Source organism: Sciurus carolinensis, chromosome 5 (assembly GCF_902686445.1).
Source record: "Sciurus carolinensis chromosome 5, mSciCar1.2, whole genome shotgun sequence".
Taxonomy (NCBI): Eukaryota; Metazoa; Chordata; class Mammalia; order Rodentia; family Sciuridae; genus Sciurus; species Sciurus carolinensis.
Genome location: NC_062217.1, coordinates 146,453,061 through 146,474,469, shown reverse-complemented (window position 1 = coordinate 146,474,469; position 21,409 = coordinate 146,453,061). Strand labels below are relative to the sequence as shown.

The following is a 21,409-nucleotide window of genomic DNA, read 5'->3' as shown; positions in this document are numbered from 1 at the left end:
AGGAGAGAAAACTGGGGCAACAGTTAATATTTAAAGAGATTTACAAAAAAAAAAAAAAGAAAGAAAAAAAAATAAAGAGATAATATCTGAGACTGTCCTCAAACTGATAAAATGTAACTACAGACTCAAGATGCCCTGTGAATTCCTAGCAGGAAGAATACAAGAAAAACTATACATAGGCTCTCCTAGTAAAAATTTTGAAAACCAAAGATAGGGAAAATCTTTAAAGGAGTTAGATAAAAAGAATGATTACTTTCAAAGAGGCAACAAAAAGGGGATGAGGATATATACAGCTCAGTGGTAGAGCACTTGCATAGCATGCCCAAGGCCCTGGGTTGGATCCCAGTACAGGAAGAGGAAAAAAAAAAAAAAAAATCTCCAGGTCAAAGGAAAATAACCCTAAGTAGAAGTTTAGAAATGCAGGAAAAAATAAGAGCAATAAAATAGATTAATGTTTTAGGTGTGGTGGCGCACATCTGTAATCCAGTGGCTCAAGAGTCTGAGGCAGGAAGATTGAAAGTTCAAAGCCAGCCTCAGCAAAATCGAGGCCCTAAGCAACTCAGTGAGACCCTGTCTCTAAATAAAATACAAAAACGGGCTGGGGATGTGGCTCAGTGGTTGAGTACCCCTGAGTTCAATTCCCAGTACCAAAAAAATAAAATAAAATAAAGGTAAATATGTTAGATCTAGATAAATATTGCCAGTTTTGTTTAGGTAGGATAGTTTGCATAATTTTTTAAGGGTTTTTTGGGCAAACTTAAGGGTTTTGTTTGTTTGTTTCTTTCTTTGTTTGTTTGTTTTACAGTACTGGGAAACTGAACCCAGGGTCTCAAATGTGCCAGGCAAGTCTACCACTGAACCACATTCATGGCCCCAAGAGTTGGTTTCTGAAAATATCAACAAAATTGACAAAACTTTAGCTAGATGGACTAAGAAAATTTTTAAAAAGAAGGCTCAGATTTCTAAAATAAAAAATGAAAGCACAGATATTACTACCAATTCTACAGAAATTTTAAAAATTAGATGAGAACACTATAAATAACCATATGCCAACAAATTGGATAACTGAGATAAAATAAGTAAATTCCTAGAAACCTGAAACCTACCAAGATTAAATCACAAAGAACTAGAAAATCTCAAACTGGATGTGATAGTACACGCCTTTAATCCCAGCTACTTAGGAGCCTGTAGGAGAATTTTAAATTCAAGGCCAACCTGGGCAACATAGCAAGACCCCAATCTAAAAAAAAAAAAAAAAAAAAAAAAAAAACAAAGAAACAAAGAAAAAGAAAATCTCCATAGACTTATACCTGTAAGGAGACTGATTCATTAATCAAAAAATTTCCTACTGGGCATGGTGGTCTGTACCTGCAGTCCCAGTACTTGGGAGGTTGAGGTGTGTGTACTGCTTGAGATCAGGATTAGAGACCAGCCTGGGCAACATAGCAAGACTATCTCCAAAAGCAAACAAACAAAAATTGCTTCTCTGGTAAATTCTACCAAACATTTAAAGAAGTAATACCAATCCTTCTTGAACTCCCAAAATACCAAAGAGAAGGGAACATTTCCAAATCGTTCTCTGAGGCCCTCATTACCCTAAAAATAAAGCCAGAAAGAGACACTACAAGAAAACTACAGACCAATATATCTCATGAACACTGATGTAAAAATCTTGAACAAAATACTAGCAAGCTGAATTAAGCAGCGTATTAAAAAGATTACAGACCATGAACAAATGGAATTTATTCATGTAATTCAAGGAGACTTGAACATATAAAAATCAGTCAAAAAAAACACACACACAATCCTCATACTTGATATAGAAAAAGCATTTGACAAAAATCTAACACCCTTTATAACAAAACCACTCAACAAGCCAGGAATACAATGGAACTACCTCAGCATATACAAATACACATATAGCAAAATCATACTCAATGGTAAAAGACTGAAAGGTTTTCCTCAAAGAACAAGAACAAGATAAGGATGCAATTGCTTTTACCACTTCTGTTTAATATAGTACTGGAAGTCTTAGCAGAATTAGGCAGGAAAAGGAAATTAAAAGGCAATCAAATTGGAAAGGAAACAGTAAATTCAAATGATGTCTTTTGCAGAAAAAAAGAAACCATCTTAAATTGTGAAATCTCAAGGGACCCCCAAATAGCCAAAACAATCCTGAAAAATGACAAAGCTGGAGGACGCACACTTTCTAATTTAAAAACTTACTGTAAAACTACAGTAATCAAAATAGTGTGGTATTGGCATAAAGAGAGACATACAGATCAATAGAACAGAATAAAGAGCCCAGGTGGATGCTATGGCACATTCCTTTAACCCCAGTAGCTGAGGCTGAGGCAGGAGGATCGAGAGTTCAAAGTCAGTCCCAGCAACTTAGTAAGGCCCTAAGCAACTCAGTGAGACTCTGTTTCTAAATAAAATATAAAAAGGGCTGGGAATGGCTCAGGGGTTGAATGGCCCTGGGTTCAATCCTTGGTCAAAAAAGAGAGCCCGGAAATTAACTCTGATATGTATACAGTCAAATAATACTGACAAGGATGTCAGAATCATTGAAAGACAGTCTTTTCAATAAACAGTGCTGAGAAAACTCAATGCCCATACTGAAATTGGACCCTTAATACCATGTACTATACTTAACTCAAAATGGATCCATGATCTAAATGTAAGACCTAAAAATATAAAATTCTTAGAAAAAAAAAAAAACAGCAAAAGCTTCATGACACTAGATTTGGCAATGACTCTTGGATATGAAAGATACAGGAAACAAAAGAAAAATCTGTGCATCAAAAGACTATCAACAGAGTGAAAAAGCAATGGAATTGGAAGAAGTATTAGCAAATCATATATCTGATAAGGGATTAACACCTAGAATATACAAGGGACTTCAAAAACTCAACAGTAATAAAGTAAACCAATTTTTAAAAAATGAGCAAAGGGGGTTGGGAATTTAGTCTTAGTAGAGTGCTTGCCCAGCATGCACTAGGCCCTGGATTCCGCCTCCAGTACCACAAAAATGAATGAATGAATGAATGAATGAATGAATGCAAGCAAGCAAGCAAGCAAAGGCTTGAATAGACATTTGTCCAAGGAGGATATACAGCTGGCCAATAAGCACATGCAAATAAGTTAAATATCACTAATCATTACAGAAATGCAAATCAAAAACTACAATGAGCTACGCAAGGTGGTGCATACCTGTAATCTTAGCAGCCCAGAAGGCTGAGACAGGAGGATCACAAGTTCAAGACCAGTCTTAAAAATTTAGTGAGACCCAAAGCCACTTAGTGAGACCCTATCTCAAAATAAAAATAATAAGGGCTAGGGATGTAGCTGGATGGTAAAGTAGTGGGTTCAACCCCAGTACTGGATTCAATTACCAGTACCAAAAACAAACAAACAAAACACTACAATGAATGCTTACTATTTTAAAAAAAAAATAGTAGGGCTGGAGTATAGCTTGGTGGTAGAGTTCACGTTTAGTATGTGTGAGGCCCTAGGTTCAATCCTTAGCTTGTACCCCCCCCTCTCAAAAAACCCCAGAAATTAGTGTTGGCAAGATGTAGAGAAATTGGAAGAATTATAGAGAATCGTGCATTGTTAGTCAGAATGTAAAATGGTATAGCCACTATAGAAAATAGTATGGTAGTTCAAAAAGTTACTAACAGAATGACCATATATGATTCAGCAATTCCACTTCTGGGTATACAACAAAAGGAATGCAAGCAGGTATTTGAAGAGATATTTGTTAATTCATGTTCTTAGCAGCTAAAATGTGGAAGCAACCCAAGTGTTCACTAAAAGATGAATGGATAAGAAAAATGTGGTATTCACATTAACTGAAACATTGTTCAATCAACAGAAGGACAATTATTGTTCAAAAGAAGGGCATTCCAATACATGCTGCAACATGGATAAACCCTGAAGACATAACACCAAGTGAAATAGGTAAATCACAAAAATGGCAAATACTATATGATTCTACTTTTACAAAATACTTAGAATAGACAATATCATTGGGGCTTGGGGGGAGGGAGAATGGAGAATTATTATTTAATGGGTACAGAGTTTTATTTTACAAGATGAGTTCTACAAAAAGAATTTGTTTTAGAGATGATTGATGGCGATGGTTGTGCAATAATATGAATGTGCTTAACACCACTTTAACCGTACACCTTAAAATGGTTAAGACAGTATCTTATCATAATTCAAAATATTATAAGAAATATAGCTCAGAAAAGCACTGAATTTGATCAGATTAAGTGAATTAAAATTAAAATTGTACCAGAATTTTTTTTTAATATCACTGATATACACAGCCATCTCAAGAAGTCAGAAAAAGACAAAACTAGCTAGGCATGGTGGCACATGCAGGTAACTCAGCAACCCAGGAGGCTGAGACAGGAGGATCATAAGTTTGAGGCCAGCCTTAGCAACTTAACAAGACCCTGTCTCAAAATAAAATGTAAAAAGGATTGAGGATGTGGCTCAGTGGTAAACTGCCCTTGGGTTCAATTCTAGTACCAAAAAGAAAAAGAAAAACACAACACTATCCTGTGATACATCTTGATGCTATAAGAATGATTTGGGATGAAGGATAGGCGTGCTTCTTCAATGTTTTGGAAGAGTCAGGTGTCTTCTGCTGGTACCAGGAAATAGGCTAGGATAAAACAGCTCCAGGCCTCACCATTTTGGATAACCACACGCTTTGTCTGGACAAAGCTTAATCTGGAAAAGTATTCTCTGAGACCCTCTCTAAATGTGCATGACCCTTCCAACATGAAAAAACAAGCTTGTCCTGACAAGGCACTCTGACTCTCAAGCCCTGCACATCACCAGGCTTTCCTCTGTGCCTCGGGAGAGTCTGGTACAGGGTGTGGGGTCACCCATGGCTGCTCACCAGTGTTGCGGATAATGTAATCCAGTACCACTAAGCGCTCAAACTGGAGCAGTAGTTGCCGGTTAGTGTTCTCAGGGAGAGGTTCTGCTTCAAAACGTCGCAGCCAGTAGTCTGCATCTTTGTAGCCTTCAACAAAGAGCTGGAATGAACCAACCTGCAACCAAGAGGAAGGAAAAAATCATTTCTCTACAGTCCAAGTCTAAAGGCCCTAGGGGTAAGGCAGCAACCCACTAATGCCCTACGGAGCTCACATCAGAGACTGGAACATTTCCAAGATCCTCATGTCTTCGTTTCTTTGCAAGTACAGGAGAAAAGGGGTGTGACAGAGATCATTCATTCACTTTATAAAAGAAGTCTTTTACAAATGGTCCAGAGATTAAAGTGAGAAAGTAAGATGTCTCAACAGAAATGAGGAAGATGGGAGCCTCAGGGTAGGCTATTCACAAGCCCATGCGCAAGTGGGTGGGCATCTTGCTTCCCCACTTGAATAAGTGCTACTATAAACCACCATATTTTATATGCCACATAGGTGCAATCTATACCTTTGGTGGTAGTCCGATACGGTTAAACCGCTGCCCAACTTTTGGCACTTTCTGTAGAGCAAGTCGCTTGCCCCTGGACTTCACTCGGTCAATGGCACTATAGTTGAAGGTTTCACTGGCCAGATATACTACCTACAGTGGAAAGAGAAGAGATACCCACATTAGAGTCAAGTTTAAGGAACCAGATCACCATTGAAGAGAATATCTATATGCTCACCAATACTGGTTCTCACACACACACCAAAAAAAAAAAAAAAAAAAAAAAAGCATTTCTTAGCCTACCCAACAACTAGGACAGGAAATACAGCTAATTTGGACCAAATTGAATGTTGACAGAGTGATATAGGTACACCACTTCCAGGCCTGGCCCCTAAAATCTCTCATACTCTTTAGTTCATATTTTCCCATCTGTGTAGCTGGAAATGGAAGGGTTCTGAGATGGCACAGCCACACCATGGAAGGATACCATATCTCTTGAAGAAACATGAGTGAAATGGGATATGAGAGAGATGCCTAACAGACATGAGCAAGAAATAATTCCTATTAAATATATTAAACCACTGAGATTAAGGAGTTGTTATGCAGCTAGTGTGAATCACCCTTGACTAAGAGTCACCTCCTGCATTAGAATAGGCCCAAAGTCTACTTTCCTTCCAGATACAAACATGCTACAACTTGTACTCTGTATCCTTTTGTTTCCTTTTAAATTTTTTACTTTGTGCAATTATTCGTATTTTAAAAAGAAACATGAGAACCAGGTGCAGTGATGCATGTCTATAATCCCAGGAACTCTAGAGGCTCAGGCAGAAAGATCACAAGTTCTGTTTTGTTTTATTTTTGAATATTTTTAGTTGTAGATGAATACAATACCTTTATTTTTTTAATTCATATGTGGTGTTGAGGATTGAACCCAGTGCCTCATGCATGCTAGGTGAGTCACAACCTTAGCCTGAGGACCACAAGTTTGAGGCCAGCCTGGGAGTGAGATCCTATCTCAAAATTAAAAAAAAAAAAAAAAAAAACAAAGAAAGAAAAAAAAAATATATATATATATATGAAACTTGTTTTTCACTTTTAATGTACTTCTATATTTATGCACACATTATATCTAGAATAGTATGAGGAAGGAAACTGAGCACCAGGAGACAGGAGTGGGAAGAAGCTAAATTACTCCTTTTTTAATTCTTTTGTGCCTTCTTATTTTTGCACTAGATGCAATGCACTGCCTATTCAAAAAACAGTAATGGGCCCAGGCTTGATGGTGCACATCTGTAATCCCATTGACTCAGGGAACTGAGGCAGGAGGATCACAGTTGCTGACCAGTCTCAGCAATTTAGCAAGACCCTGTCTTGAAATAAAATTTTAAAAATCTGGGAATGTAACTCAGAGGAAGACTCCTCCTGGGTTTAATCCCTCGTACTTCCCCACACAAATTATAATGGGACACAATATCACACCTGACTGTCAAATTGCAGTGACACCATTGTAATCCATATGCATGTCCATTATCACACTGTCTTATGCTTATCCAATCACGTATCTAACGTCTCTCTTAAAATTAATGAGATTTAGCAGGGAGAGTTGCACATGCCTATAATCCTAGTGACTTGGGAGACAGAAGCAGGAGTATTACAAGTTTGAGGCTAGCCTTGGCAACTTAGTGAGACTGTCTCAAAATAAAAAAAATTTTTAAAAAGGGCTGGAGTCAGACACAGGATTATGTCTTTCCTCCTAGCAATTTCAGAGGCTGAGGCAGGAGGATAGCAAGTTCAAGGACAGCCTCAACAACGTAGTGAAACCCTTAACAACTCAGTAAGACCCCGTCTCAAAATAAAAAATAAAAAGGGCTAGGGATATAGCACATTGGTAAAGCACCCCTAGGTTCAATCCCTCTTATCGGGGGGCGGGGGGACTAGAGATTTGGGGAGACAGAGAATATCTTATTCACATTTAGCATTCCCAGCACCTAACACAGTACCTGGCACATATTCATTAAGTATTAAGAGATTGAATGAAAGAATGAATGAATGAGTTACAAGCTTCTTTCAGAGAAGGCAACTAGTGGGTTTTAGCATACAAATACCTTAAATCAAAATTTAAAAAAATTTTTTTAGATGTTGATAGACCTTTATTTGATTCATTTATTTGTATGTGCTGCTGAGAATTCAACCCAGTCCCTCACACATGCTAGGCAAGTGCTCTACCACTGAGCCACAACCCCAGCCCCACTTAAATCAAATCTATAAGAAAATTTTTATCCTAAGCCTTGCAAAATTCATTACAACTCATTATTTTGCCCATGAACCTTAAAAGCAAAATAATTTACTCCCAACCAAGTCTCCTTCCTACCACTCATCCAGTGTTAGCAGGGTTGCCCGAAATGAATGTGCAAGGTACAGTAGTGGGCACTCCCTACCTCACAAATCAGGAAACGCAGGCATATGAATGAAAGAAAAGGGCTTTCTAATTTGCCAGTTTCCACCACAAAAACCCTGATCCTCTCAAGCCATAAAGCATCCTTTGCCTCCTATCAGATTTATTTGTGATCATTCTTCCCAACAAACCACTTTTTCCCCTAGGATTTAATGAAATCATCATAACCTGAAATCTCTCAGGAACAGAGAACAGAAACAGCAGTAAGAATTAGAAACTCATGGGGCTGGGGAGATAGCTCAGTCGGTAGAGTGCCTGCCTTATAAGCACAAGACCCTGGGTTCGATCCCCAGCACCAAAAAAAAGAATTAGAAACTCATTATTGGAGTTCCGTGACAATTGTGAGTTCCATTTTCACAGTGACAGATGCTCTGATCAACTAGATAGAATTCCCTTACAAATAGGGAAGGTTAGAAAGGGAAAGATTCCTCTCACTATTCTTCAGCATCTGAACGTTAAGCTTGCAAAGTTCTGTCCTACCTTAGTCTCATGGAAGACATGTGTTTTAACTGTGCCTGACTTTCTGATGCAAAAAAATCCTTAGGCCTCATTAACAGAGAAAGAGAAAGAACAGAGATGGGAAAGAAAGGGATTGTGCAGGTGACATTAATGATTAGAATAGCTTATAAAAATAATACAGGCTAACAGGTAGGGAGTATATACACTGTGTCAGGTACTGGGTTATATGTTTAAATGGATTATCTTGTGTAATTTTTTTTTTTTTTTTTTTTTTTTTTTTTTTGGTGGTGCTGGAGAATCAAACCCAGGTCCTTGTGCATGCTAGGCAAACAGTCTACCACTCAGTTACCTCTCTCGTTCCTTTTGTGTAATCCTGATACCCACTCTACAAGAAACTATTTATACCCCTATTTTTACAGTAAGGAAACAACCTAGGGGAATTAATTAACTTGCACAAGGGTCACACAAATAAAAAGATTTTGAGTCAGAATTCAAACTCAAGCCTTCAGATTCTTAGGCAAGGCTCTCCAGAAGCACCAGTATAGCAGGCAGGCATACAGCCAAGAAGAGTCCATTTGCTTAGCAAAGGAAGGAAATTAGAGTGATGAGCAAGGAGTAGTTTAAAAGTTTCTAGAGTCCAGGAGAGGCCTAATAGGAGGATTTCAAGTTAGTCAGGAGATCTGGAAGTGTCGATTATGAAACAAGATGTTCACAGTGTTTTGTTTAACTATCTGCACAGTGAAATAAAATCAAAGTACAAAGGGAGGGAATGAGCTACACAATGCCAGGCAGTGAATTCGGTATCAAATGGGAACTATAAGCCTGGTCATACATTCTCTCCAGGGTGAAGTTGGGAGAGCTTTGGGATTGTTTCCATGATTAGACATTCCTTCGCTGATTCAGATGATATTTAATGATCAGTTACTATAATACTTTATTAGGTTCTTAGAATGGGAAATGGATATCTCAAGAAGTGATCTCTAACTTCTAAAAAGTTACAAACTAGTTGGTTTATTGTTTAGAGTTCAGTAGAAAAGGAGCAGAAATAGTCAAACATTCACAATAGTCCCATTGTCTTCTAAAGTATCCTAAGAAGAGGCAGATACAGTGGCACATACCTATAATCCCAGCTACTCAGGAGACTGAGGCGGGAAGATCACAAGTTCAATCCCAGCCTTGGCAACTTAAGGAGAATTTGTCTCAAAATAAAACAAAAAGGACTAGAGATGTATCTCAGTAGAGAAACTCTGGTTTCAATCCTCAGCACCAAAGGGGAAAAAAAAACCAAAACTGTTAAACCAAGTTTGCAAGGAAGTTCCTACCTGCTGATCAATCTCTTTGCCATCTAAACCTATGAAGAAAACCTCAAGTAAAGGTTTTTAATCTCAAGGCATGGTTTAGAGGAGGTCAATGGATAGACTTCAACTGGTCACCTGAAAATATACGCAAAATACTAATGGCAAAAATGTGTTTTTTCTAAGAACAGGACCTTCAGCTGTCATCAGATTCTCAAAGAAGGTTAAGATACAGAGCTATGAAGCCACCTCTGCAGTCTCAGAGCATAAGATAGGCATTCACTTAAGTTGTTACTAAATCTCAGGCACCACATACTCAGTGGGTGATGATGTGTCCTTCAGTGCTTGTATGCTGACCAACATGTTCCTTCCCCTAATAACTCTTGAAGAGTTTCATGCAGTACAGGGGTTCTTAAATAGCTAGTCTATTCTAGATTATATCTAAAGCCAGATATGGTGGCATGCTCCTGCAGCCTCAGCTTCTTGTGAGGCTGAGGCAGGAGGATTACTCAAGCCCAGAAGTTCAGAGCCAGTTTGGGCAACACAGCAAGTTCCTGTCTTGAAAAAAAAAAAAAAAAAATGAAATCCTGGAATAGCTCTGAAATCTAAGAGAGTGACCTTCAATAGTAGCTAGGTTTCTAGCTGGGCACGGTGGCTCATACCTATAATCCTAGTTGCTCAAGAGACTGAGGCAGGAAGATCATGAGTTCAAAGCTAGCCTCAGCAAAAGTGAGATGCTGGGCTGGGGATATAGCTCAGTTGGTAGAGTGCTTGCTTCATAAGCACAAGGCCCTGGGTTCAAATCCCCAGCACCGCAATTAAAAAAAAAAAAAAAAAAAAAAAAAGTGAGACTACTAAGCAACTCAGTGAGACCCTGTCTCTAAATAAAATAAATGAAATACAAAATAGGGCTGGGGATGTGGCTCAGTGGTCGAATGCCCCTGAGTTCAATCTGCAGTCCCCCCCACCCAAAAAAAAGTAGCTAGGTTTTTAACCAGCTTGGGGTTCCCTGGGATATAAAGACCAAGAGAGCCAATGTGCATTAGGCAGCTCTGAAATTGTATGTAAAATCTGTATGTGCATCTTTCTAAGCACAGTTTTCATCAGATGAACAATTAGTGAGCCTAATCCTATTATCTTCCCCAAAAAATGTTCAGAATCCAAGATTGAAATGGCCCCTACTGGACCCAAAGTCCCACTAACAAGGTTTAGGCCTCAGTCAAACTTTGGCCCAGCAATAAACTCCCTGGAAATGAGTCACTGACCTTTGTACGGGGTACAATGTTGAGTTCCAGTTTTTGGTCCACCAGGCTGGCCCCTGCCTCTGAGAGATATCCCTGGTTGAGGACAAGGCAGTCACGGCCAAAGCAGCAGGGACAGCACAACTTCTGCAGCCACTTGGTCCACTTAGGATTAAGATGCCCATATGGCTCTTCATTCTTGGGTTTGAAGACAGCAATGATCCTCTACACAGACAAAAGAAAAAGGTGAGTTGGGGGTCTGGGTTGTAATTCAGTAGTAGACTGTATACTTTGAATGCACCAGGCGTTAGGTTCAATCCCAACACCACACACACACACACACACAAAAAGTCAGACCGTCAGACCAAGTCAGCAGAAATCCAGAAGGAAATGAGAGGGCATAAGAAGACAATTCCTGTCTAGTCAGACTTGTAGCAAGACACCAGTTTGTATGTGCAACTGAGACCCACTGATCAAAAGAGCTGTGCCAAAGATGTCAAATCTCCCCATTCTTCCTTGCTACTTCACTCCTCCTCTCGATTTCTCTTCTCTCATGCAAGCACCTCCCTCTAACTTTGTGCTTCAAACAAACAAGGTAAATGGATTTGTACATTTCTAGAAGCAAGATCCAGATGCCAACTCAGTGGCTCCTCTTGAGTCATAGGCTACAATCTTATATCAATACCAGAAGGATATAACATCATACTGCATATAATAAAGGTTCCAAAGTAATATTTTCCTCCAAAAGTGAGAAAATAACTTGTCAGGGATGATATATTATCTTTTTTTTTTTGCCTGTATTCCTGCCCTACTTATCCTACAGGACCTTTCCTGTATATGACATGCCAGAAATTTAACACCATAAAACTCTAACTTCCAACGTATATACATAAACACTATTTCTCTTTATCAATTATGTAAAGACTCAAACATTATCAACTATGCCAGGTGCAGTGGCACATACCCGTAATCCCAGAGGCTCAGGAGGCTGAGGCAGGAAGATTGAGAGTTCAACGCCAGCCTTAGCAATTTAGCAAGGCCCTACGCAACTCAGTGACACCCTGTCTCTGAAAACAACCAAAGAGCCAGACACAGTGACACATACCTGCAATCCCAGTGACTGAGGAAGCTGAAGCAGAGGACCAAGTTTGAGGTCAGTTTGGGCAATAGAGTGTCCCTGGGTTCAATCCCCAGTATCCCCCCTCCCCCCAAAAAAGCAACCAAAGAGACAAAGAGAATCTGCTACCTGTTTAGAATAGAATTCTCTTAAGTAATTCTGATAGGCAAGGGACCACAAAGATTAAATCCATCTTCTTAATTCTCAAAGGCTGTTGGAAATATGGAATGCCTAGAAACTCTGGCTCTACCTCCTGAAAGTTTTCTTCTACAGGCCTGTTGGCTCTCTGAAGTTGTTTTACATTTATCTAATTCCCTCCAGTTCCCAAACTGGCAATTCAAAGGAAGAAAAGCAAATATGCTAACCAAGTGACTCATCTTCCTATCATATGACCCTCCTTCCCCCCCTCATGCCATAGCCAACTCAAGCTAATGTTCACTTCATACAATCAACTGTTACTGAATAATCAAGAATACCCTTCTTATCCACCAGTATTTAGGTGAGAAAGAAAATGCCTAGTTTTTCTCACCATCCTCTCTCCTTTAACAGATTATCAATTCCTTTATCACATCTAGGAGAAAGTTTCAGTTTAGTGCCAACATTTTAAAAACTCCTTTCCTTAATATCCACTTAGTAATGTCCCCATTTAATGAAGGGGATGAAATACAGACAACTTAAGTAATAGCAGTCCATGAAGATGGTGATAAAACAGAACTGCACAAGGAAGCAGGGGGGTCACCCATTGGCTGGTGTAAGGCTCTACAATCAGTTACTGGAACCTGGGACCTCTAGAGAGTTTCCTACAGTTCAACAGGAGAATATTACACTATGAAAGAAAAGGCCCTTGAACAGGGTCTGGTGATGCACACCTGCAGCCCCAGATACCAGAGAGGACCACACAGGAGAACCACTTGAGCCCAGGAGTTCCTCCAGACCAGCCTGGGCAATCACCCTAAAGAAAAACAAAATTAAAAAAAGAAGGAGGGAGGAGGGTGAGGAGGAGGAGAGAGGAGAGAGGAGGGGGAAGAGGAGGAGGAAGGAGGATGGAGAGGAGAGAAGGAAAGAAAAACAGGAAGAAAAAGGATAGATGAAGGAGGAGGAAAAACAGCAGCAGTCATTGCCGCAGTTGCTCGCCACCACGCTTTTCTCTGGGAACCTAAAATTTAAGATAATTCAAACACATCACTCATATTACATAGTGAAATATACAGAAGTGATCCTTAATTAAAAAAAAAAAAAAAAAGTGACCCTTAATGAAACTTTACAAGTTTGGTAACCACGAAGTGGATAATTCTTAAACCTTTTGGTCTTAAGATTCTCTTAAATGCTTAAAAATTATAAAGGAACCTGAAAAAGCTTTTGTTTGTGTGGGTAAAAGCTCTATCTGCTGTACTAAAAATTAAAACTGAAAAAACTGTTTAATTCACTTAATAATAAACATAAGCCCATTACACATTAATTATGATTTATTTTAATGACAAATAACTATTTTCAAACACATTTTGATGAAAAAGAAAAAAAGCTTTCATTATTTTACATTTTTCAAATCTCTTTAATCTCTGGCTTAATAGAAGACAACTGTGTTCTCACATCTTCCTTAGTATTCAATCTGTTTCAATATCACACATCATGTGACATCTGGAAAATTCTACTCTTTACTCACAAGGAAATGAGAGTGAAATAGGCAAATAAAGTCTTACAATTATTATGAAAATAATTTTTAGCCTTGGACCCCAAAAAAGAACTCATAGGAGCCTGCAGGCCACACTTTAAGTACTGCTGCATTCTGCATTAGAGACTGGAAAGAAGAAACAGCAGTACCTGACTTACTTAGGTAGAGTAGCCTTGTTTACATACACATCAACTCTGTTTTTTGGTATCAGGGAGTGAACCAGAGGAATTTAATCACTGAGCTATATCCCCAGCCCTATTTATTTTTTATTTTGAGAAAGGGTCTCACTAAATTGCTTAGGGTCTCACTAAGTTAATGAGATTGGATTTGAACTTGTGGTCCTTCTGCCTTAGCCTCCTGAGCCACTGTCCTGAGCCACTGGAATTACAGGCGTATGCCACTGTGCCTGGCACATACACATTACATACATATTAACTCTTACAAAAGGAAAGAATGGGCTACTCCAAACATATTAAACCCTGAAAGAAGATGGGTCCAAACAGAACAGAATGTAGTGAAAGTGATTAAGCTTGCGTTTATGTTCACACCACAGTGCCATTGACACAAACTGCCTTACTCCATTACAACTTGTGGCTTGGGAGAATTGCTTATATTGATGGTAGATGATGCTTAAAATCTCAAGATCTGTATAGGATGCACAAACGTGACTATCTCTGAACATTTTAGTAAAAGAATTTTACTGTGTTTGAAATTATCTGATAGTGGTTCTCAACCAAGTAAAAGAAACAAGCATTACTTAAGAGGACGCAGGTGATTGAAAGAAGCATATTGAATACTATAACAATTTTATATTTAGAAAAATGGAAGCCAGGCACAGTGGTGCATGCCTGTAATCCCAGAAGCTTGGGAGGCTGAGGCAGGAAAAATCACAAGTGTAAAGCCAACCTCAAGCAATTTAGCAAGGCCCTAAGCAATTCAGTGAGACCCTGTCCCTAAATAAAATATATATGTTTTTAAAAAGGGGGTGAGGGCTAGGGATGTGGCTCAATGTTTAAGTACCTCTGGGTTCAATCCTAGAACCAAAAGAAAAAGAAAAGAAAGAAAAATGGAAAAAGATACCACTTTCATGACAAATTGTTAGTATAAGGTCTATTAAAGATTGAAAATTGGGCTGGAAATAAAGCTCAGTGGCAGAGTGCTTGTCTAGCATGTGGGAGATACTGGGTTCAAGCCCAAGCACCACAATCAATCAATTAATCAATACTGAAAATCAATGATAGGAGCCCAAGTTCCAGAACATGTAGGCAGTGTCTTTACAGACTCTATAACTGGCATTGATGCAAATACCAAAACTTAGTATGACCTAATGAATTGCTATTCTCAATGGTTATAAATGTATCTTCTTAACTAGACATGGTGGCCGGGGATGTGGCCCAGTAATTAAGTGCCCCTGAGTTCAGTCCCCATACCAAAAATAAAAAAGGTATCTTCCCAAAATTATACTACTTTTGCTGTTTTCAATGTTGTATATCCAAGAAAACTTAAACCAAAGGTCAATAAGTACGACAACAGAATAAAAAACTCTAAGCTTCAGCTAAGAACCAGGAACTATGCCAGGGCCTTTCATGTGTGATATTTCATTTAATCCTCTTAAACTAGTAAATCACATGCTGTTCTGTGATTCCTGGCAATATGAACATCTGGTAGAACTGACCACACAAAAGAGAGAATGCTCAAAAAATATGTTTGTTGCTGAGTGAACATGAGACCTGAAGCACAGGGATGTAAGTGAGGAGGGGTAATGTGAGCATACTGTACCATGACTCCTAATCTAGCATTTTCCGTCTAACAGTTCCAGGTCCCTACTTACCCTGTGACAGAAACCATCCTATGTTGGGAAATGGAATCAGGACTATCTTCTTCAAAGAATCTTTTCAGAATAAGTTCCAAAAGTAGCCATTATAGGAACTGCTGGTCCCAGCTTCTTCCCTGGTCATGGAAACCCTGATTTTTAGCTGGGTAAGGTAAAGACTATAGTCTCCAGCCACTACTGCAGCTAAGTTATGGACAGTGTTTTTAGGCAGAAGGCTCTGCTGCAACTCTAGGAAAGATCCTAAGGGGTGGGGACTTATTCTTTCTTCCTCTTTCCTTCTTCCAAATGGATGAAAAGCAGATGTCTACAGCACGAGCAGCCACTTGGAACCTGAAGTGGAAGCCACACACTAAGGAAGGCTGAATCCTGGATGGAAGAACCTGCACCCATGAAAAAATAAAATGCCATGAAGCCTGTAGAATTCCTTTACATAAGAAATAAATGAACCTTTTTTCAAGTCATTATTATTTTAAAATGTCTGTCACATGTTGCCAAATTCAGTACTAAGGAATATATTGGCTGAAAAGAGAAACCAAAAATTCTGATGAGTAACTCTGAGGCAGCAGAGCATTGTGATTAGAAGCATGACCTCCAGAGCCAATATGCCCAGCCCCATCACTAACTTGCTATGAGCTCTTGGGTTAATTAGTTATACTATGTGCTTCAGTGTTGTCACCTGTGGAGATAATTATAGTACTCATCTTGGAGGGTGGTTATGAGAATTAAATGAGCTACTATTTGTAAAGCACTTAAAACAGTACTTGGCATATAGTAAGTGCTATATCAGTATTTGTTAAATAAAATTAATACACTTGGAGTACGGTCAAAATGACAACACTAACTACAGTGAATCTGTGGGCCAGTCTAACCTCCCCACAGCATTTAGGAAGTAGTCCTCTGTTCTAAACCACATCTTCCTCAGTGGGAGCAGGATGATTACATTAAAAGTTTGATCAGGGCATTTTATTTTGACTTCCCCTCTAATAAAGAATAGTGGCTAAACATCACCAAGAAACGATGATCTGCCTTTCTCTCTGTATGTATGAAGTGATAGTACTTTATCTGCCAGGGAGAACTGAGAGATCCTATTACTCCCAGTAGTTCCTGACATACTGCCATGGAACTGTAACAGTGTCATGAAAGAAAAAGAAAATCTGAACCTATCCAAGATAATCTTAGCCCATTTTTAGATCAGTCAATAAACCAACCTCCCCATCCCCACCCCCAAAAAAAACAAAACAACTCATACCTTAAATCTCATTCTGTTCTCAAAAGATGAAAGCCCTTTGCTGACTTTTAGACCTCAGGACACTCACCTTTCCTTGCTTCTAGAAATGATGGTTCCCATTTGAGCTTTTAAACTCTCTTATTTAAGGGTCTTGGAAAGAACTATTACTCTCAAAGTCTTTCCCAACCCAGTTTATGTAAACAGAGTTGATAGCAGAATTGTCCTCTTGTTCTTGATAATTCAGAGATGACTCTCGTGTGAATAACTGGATCATTCAATGGACCTGACCAAGAGCTACAAGTGACAGCTCATCCTGATCACTCAGGACTCCTCTATCAAAACAGTATACTGGCCAGGCAGTGGCACACACCTGTAATACCAGAGTTTGGGGAGACTGAGGCAGGAGGATCATGAGTTGAAAGTCAGTCCCAGAAATTTAGCAAGACCCTAAGCAACTCAGCAAAACCCTGTCTCTAAATAAAATATTTTAAAAACCGTCTGGGGATGTGGTTCGATGGTAAAGCAGCCCTGGGTTCAATCCCTGGTACAAAAAAAAAAAAAAAAAAAAAAAAATAGCAACAACAACCCCAGTATACTATGCATCTAAAGAGTTCATACAGGGGGCTGGGTTTGTGGCTCAGTGGTAGAGGGTTTGCCTAGCCTATGTGAGGCAGTGGGTTCAATTCTCAGCACCATATATAAATAAGTAAATAAAATAAAGGTCCACCCAAACTAACAAACATATTTTTTAAAAAGAGTTCACACAGGAGAGATGCTGGGAAAATGTGAGGAAACTTTAACACCCATTATTTTAAACACATTATTATAACACATTTTCCCAATAAACCATTATGGAACATCTGAAGACTTCAATACCTCTGGTTTGACATAAGTCAAATGCCTTAAATTCTTCTGCAGTTCTCAAAAGGATAAAAGGTCACTTCCCAACTGCCCCAGTTGCTCCATCCCATCCCCATCACCCTGTATACATAAGCAGGGGACAAAGTAAAGATCAACAAAACTCCACCTTAGCTGAAAAGCAAATGTTTCTAAAACTCCACATTCTAAACTGAGGAACTGTCAGAAATGATTTGAACCTTCTCCCAGAGGAAGTGAACAATAACGTGGCCGGGTGAAACTGATGAGTCCACACACACTAACTTCTGTCAATAAATGTCCAGGAATTGTGGCAGGAGATATCCCCACAACACTGAAGGCTGGAACTGAGTCCTCAGAGCCCCTGATGGCTCACCTGTTCTTCAGAACAACAACACATTGCTCCGGTGCGAAAAGAAGGATCAAGCCCAAAGCCCCAAATCTGTACAAATCTAAACCAATGGCCGAATAGTAGTCTCAGTCGTTTATAAAGCTAAGGAACCTACTGGAAAGCAGCATCTGCTCGCGCCTCTCTGTCCAGAGGCAAATTGCCCCATACCACTGAGCCCTTCGCCTGTTAGCTAGTCAGTTTCCTCTTTTCATTTTCCGTTTACGCTTTCTCCACCACAAAGGTTCTGATTTATTTCTTCATTCCGCAGAGTTTCCCTATCTCCAATCCTGAGTGGCATCCCAAAATCCTGCTAGGGGCTGGCACTGTGAAGTTTCTCTCTTGCAGCTTTTCATTCCTTCTTCCCCTGGAGATGCGAAACCCAGAACTCCCCCGTGCCCCACCCGCCCGGCGACCGCGGTCCCCACCCCCGCTCTCACCCCCTGAGGGTCCTTGACGAAGTAGCTTCCGCTGGAGCCCTGGTAGATGCGCTCAGGACAGATGCCCCGCTCGATGGCCAGCTCGGCCTGCCGCACCACCGCCTCGAACTCGGGGTCCTCTGGGAACTCGTTCCGCTCGCGGTGGGCCTGCGCTGCGTGCGCCGCAGCCGCGGCCTGGGCAGCCAGGGCTTGGGCCTGCGCCGCCACGGTATGAGTCTGGCCCTGGGCTGCCGCGCCCCGGGCCCGGTCCAGCAGTGGCTGCCGCTCCCGGTCGTGGCCCGGCGAGCCTGGCGGAGAGGGGCCCGAGCCGGACGCCGCCGCCACGCGGACCGCGCCCCCTGGTACCTGCGGAAAGTGAGTTCCCGAGCCCGATGGGAAGGTGTACTCCGGGGGTTGGGCCCGCTTGGGGGACACTAGTGGGCTCGTCTCGTCCATCCCTCTGGCCGCCGGCTCCGGGACCCGGCGCGCTCCACACAGCAGAGCTCGCGGCCGGGACCAATCCGCAACACCCCCCACCTCCGGCCCGACCAATCATGTCACGGTACCTCCGTGGCCCCGCCTCCAGACTGTCCTGTTTACTTGGCGACGAGTAGGCACGGCCCCTCGCGCGCGAACAGTAGCCAATCAGAACCTGCTCCTACGCAATCGGGCCTCCGCATTTTTCTTCCGTCACCTTCGGTTAAGACTGCGCATGCTCTAGGAGCCAACTCCGGGTCAGACACGCCCTCTGCCCACTGTCATCCCAGCCCCGCCCTTAGCTTCCAATTGGCTGACTAGTCTTTGGGCGCTTTCAAAACATCAACTTTTCGTGTTAGTCATTTGTTAATTGAGTGCCTACTATGAAGTGGCTGTGAGTCTGGAAGAAATCTCATCTTTGTATCATTAATTGAGTACCTACTGTGTTCTAAGTTCTGGAGAGATAACAGTGAATCAAAGAAACCCTCCATCGCCCTACAATCTCAAGGAAAAACTTTAAAAAATTCCCCATCCTCATGCATCTTACATAGTGCCTGACCCTTTACCCAATGTTTATTTGTTGAGGAAAGATATAGTCCCACAAGACTAAAAAGTTTCCTGAACTAAGATTCCATACCTTTTATTCATCACTGTAAAACCTGTGTCTAGCCTCAGTACATTTTTATTAGTGGAAGAGGGAAGGAAGATACAGTCCCTGACCTCAAGCTGAGGACACTCTGCTCTCTGAGGCAATGTGGGGGGTGGGGGCGGGGAGCCAAAAAATGCTAACTGAAAACTCTATAATAGGAGTTCACCGATTTGGGGGTAGGCTGGAGAGTCAGCGAAGACTGCATATGAGGCCTATACTATGAACTAAGTTCTAAAGGAAGTGTGTAATTAAATCACTGGGAAAGAAAGAGGAAGTTCGAGCTTGCAAGGAGAGAAATTTGCTTGATTGAGGGGAAACAGGATTAAAGTGGGTTATCAACGACTTGTAGAGCCAAGCAGAGAGGCACAGGGAGTTTTATAGAATATATCTCTTTTCTTGGGGTGGGGGTTACCAGGGATTGAACTCAAAGACACTCGACCACTGAGTCACATCCCCAGCCCTATTTGGTATTTTATTCAAATACAGGGTCTCACTGAGTTGCTTAGTGCCTGGCTTTTGCTAAGGCTGTCTTTGAACTCACGATCCTCCTGCCTCGGCCTTCCTAACCACTGGGATTACAGGTGTGCACCACCGTGCCGGGCTTTATAGAACATATCTTGAGCAAGAAAGTGATGTATAGCCAACCAACTCCAGACCCAGATACCCTGAAGTAACTTTGGAATACATATAGGTGGCATCTGAAGAAGATTGGAATAATTATGTATTTAAATCCATAGACTACTGTTTTAGTTCACACTTATTTTTCAATTTTTTTTTTTTTTTTTTTTTTTTTTTTTTGGTATTGGGGATTGAATCCAGGGCATTTACCACTAAGCTACATTCCGAACTCTTTTTACTCTATATTTTGAGGCAGAGTCTTGCTAAGTTGCTGAAGCTGGCCTCAAATTTGTGATCCTCCTGCCTCAGTCTCCCAAATTGCTGTTGATTACAGGTGTGTACCACTCTACGGAGCTCAGTTAAAATTTATACTGACGCTCCATGTGTGTGCCTGTGTGTGTGTGTGTGTGTGTGTGTGTAGCTGAGTATCAAACTCAGGACTTCTAATATGCTAGACAAGCAATCTATCACTTAGTTTCAGCCCCAACAAACACTACATGGTAAAGCACGGTGTGTAATAATTAGTAGCATGGACTTGGAAATCAGAGACATTTGAGTTTGAATCCTGGCTCCATAATGATTATTTTAGAAAAAAATATCTACCCTAAGTCTCAGTCTCCTCATCTATGGAATGGGAAGAATCATTCCAATTTCATTTGATTAAATAAAATCTATGATGTATGTAAAGCATTTAACATAGCACTTAATACATAAAAACACTCAACAAATATTAGACTTATCATTGCTGAGGTCATTTTCATTTTTTTATTTTATTATTTTTCTTGTGGTACTGGGAATCCAATCCAGAGCCTCTCAGAAATGCTTTGCCACTGAGCTACATTCCCAACTCTTTAAATTTTTTTATTTTAATTTTGAGACAGGATTTTGCTAAATTGCCCAGCCTGATCTCAAACTGGTGAATCTCCTGCCTCTGCCTACCAACTAGCTGGGATTACAGGTGTGTGCCACCACACCCAGCATCATTGCTGAGGTTATTGTTAATGTTGTTGTTGTTTAGCAGGTTATTATTAATGTTTTTGTTGTTTAGCAGACTAGAGGTATGGATTTTCACTAAAGATGACCAGCTCCATGATCACCAATATTTCATAATTATTCTTTCTCAAGTCAAATGCCAGCTAAACAGTACTGAAATGAAAGAACAGTTGTTTAGTTGTATGCACAGGAATGTGAAACTGGGCCAAATAAACCATTCTAGGCAAAGATCCATTTAAGGTGCAATTACCT

General features: G+C 40.4%; 1 protein-coding gene across 1 annotated transcript in view; it reads right to left on the bottom strand.

The window, feature by feature from the left end:
• Positions 1 to 18,933, bottom strand: part of Pi4k2a (phosphatidylinositol 4-kinase type 2 alpha) — a 28,472-nt gene extending 9,539 nt beyond the window's left edge. Inside the window, exons 1-4 of the mRNA XM_047552692.1 lie at positions 18,442 to 18,933; positions 10,911 to 11,111; positions 5,458 to 5,589; positions 4,916 to 5,069 (exon numbers count right to left, since the gene is read on the bottom strand). Coding sequence (XP_047408648.1) covers positions 4,916 to 5,069; positions 5,458 to 5,589; positions 10,911 to 11,111; positions 18,442 to 18,876 — 922 coding nt within the window. The 5' untranslated portion in view covers positions 18,877 to 18,933. The remainder of the gene's footprint in view (positions 1 to 4,915; positions 5,070 to 5,457; positions 5,590 to 10,910; positions 11,112 to 18,441) is intronic.
• Positions 18,934 to 21,409: the final 2,476 nt, after the last annotated feature.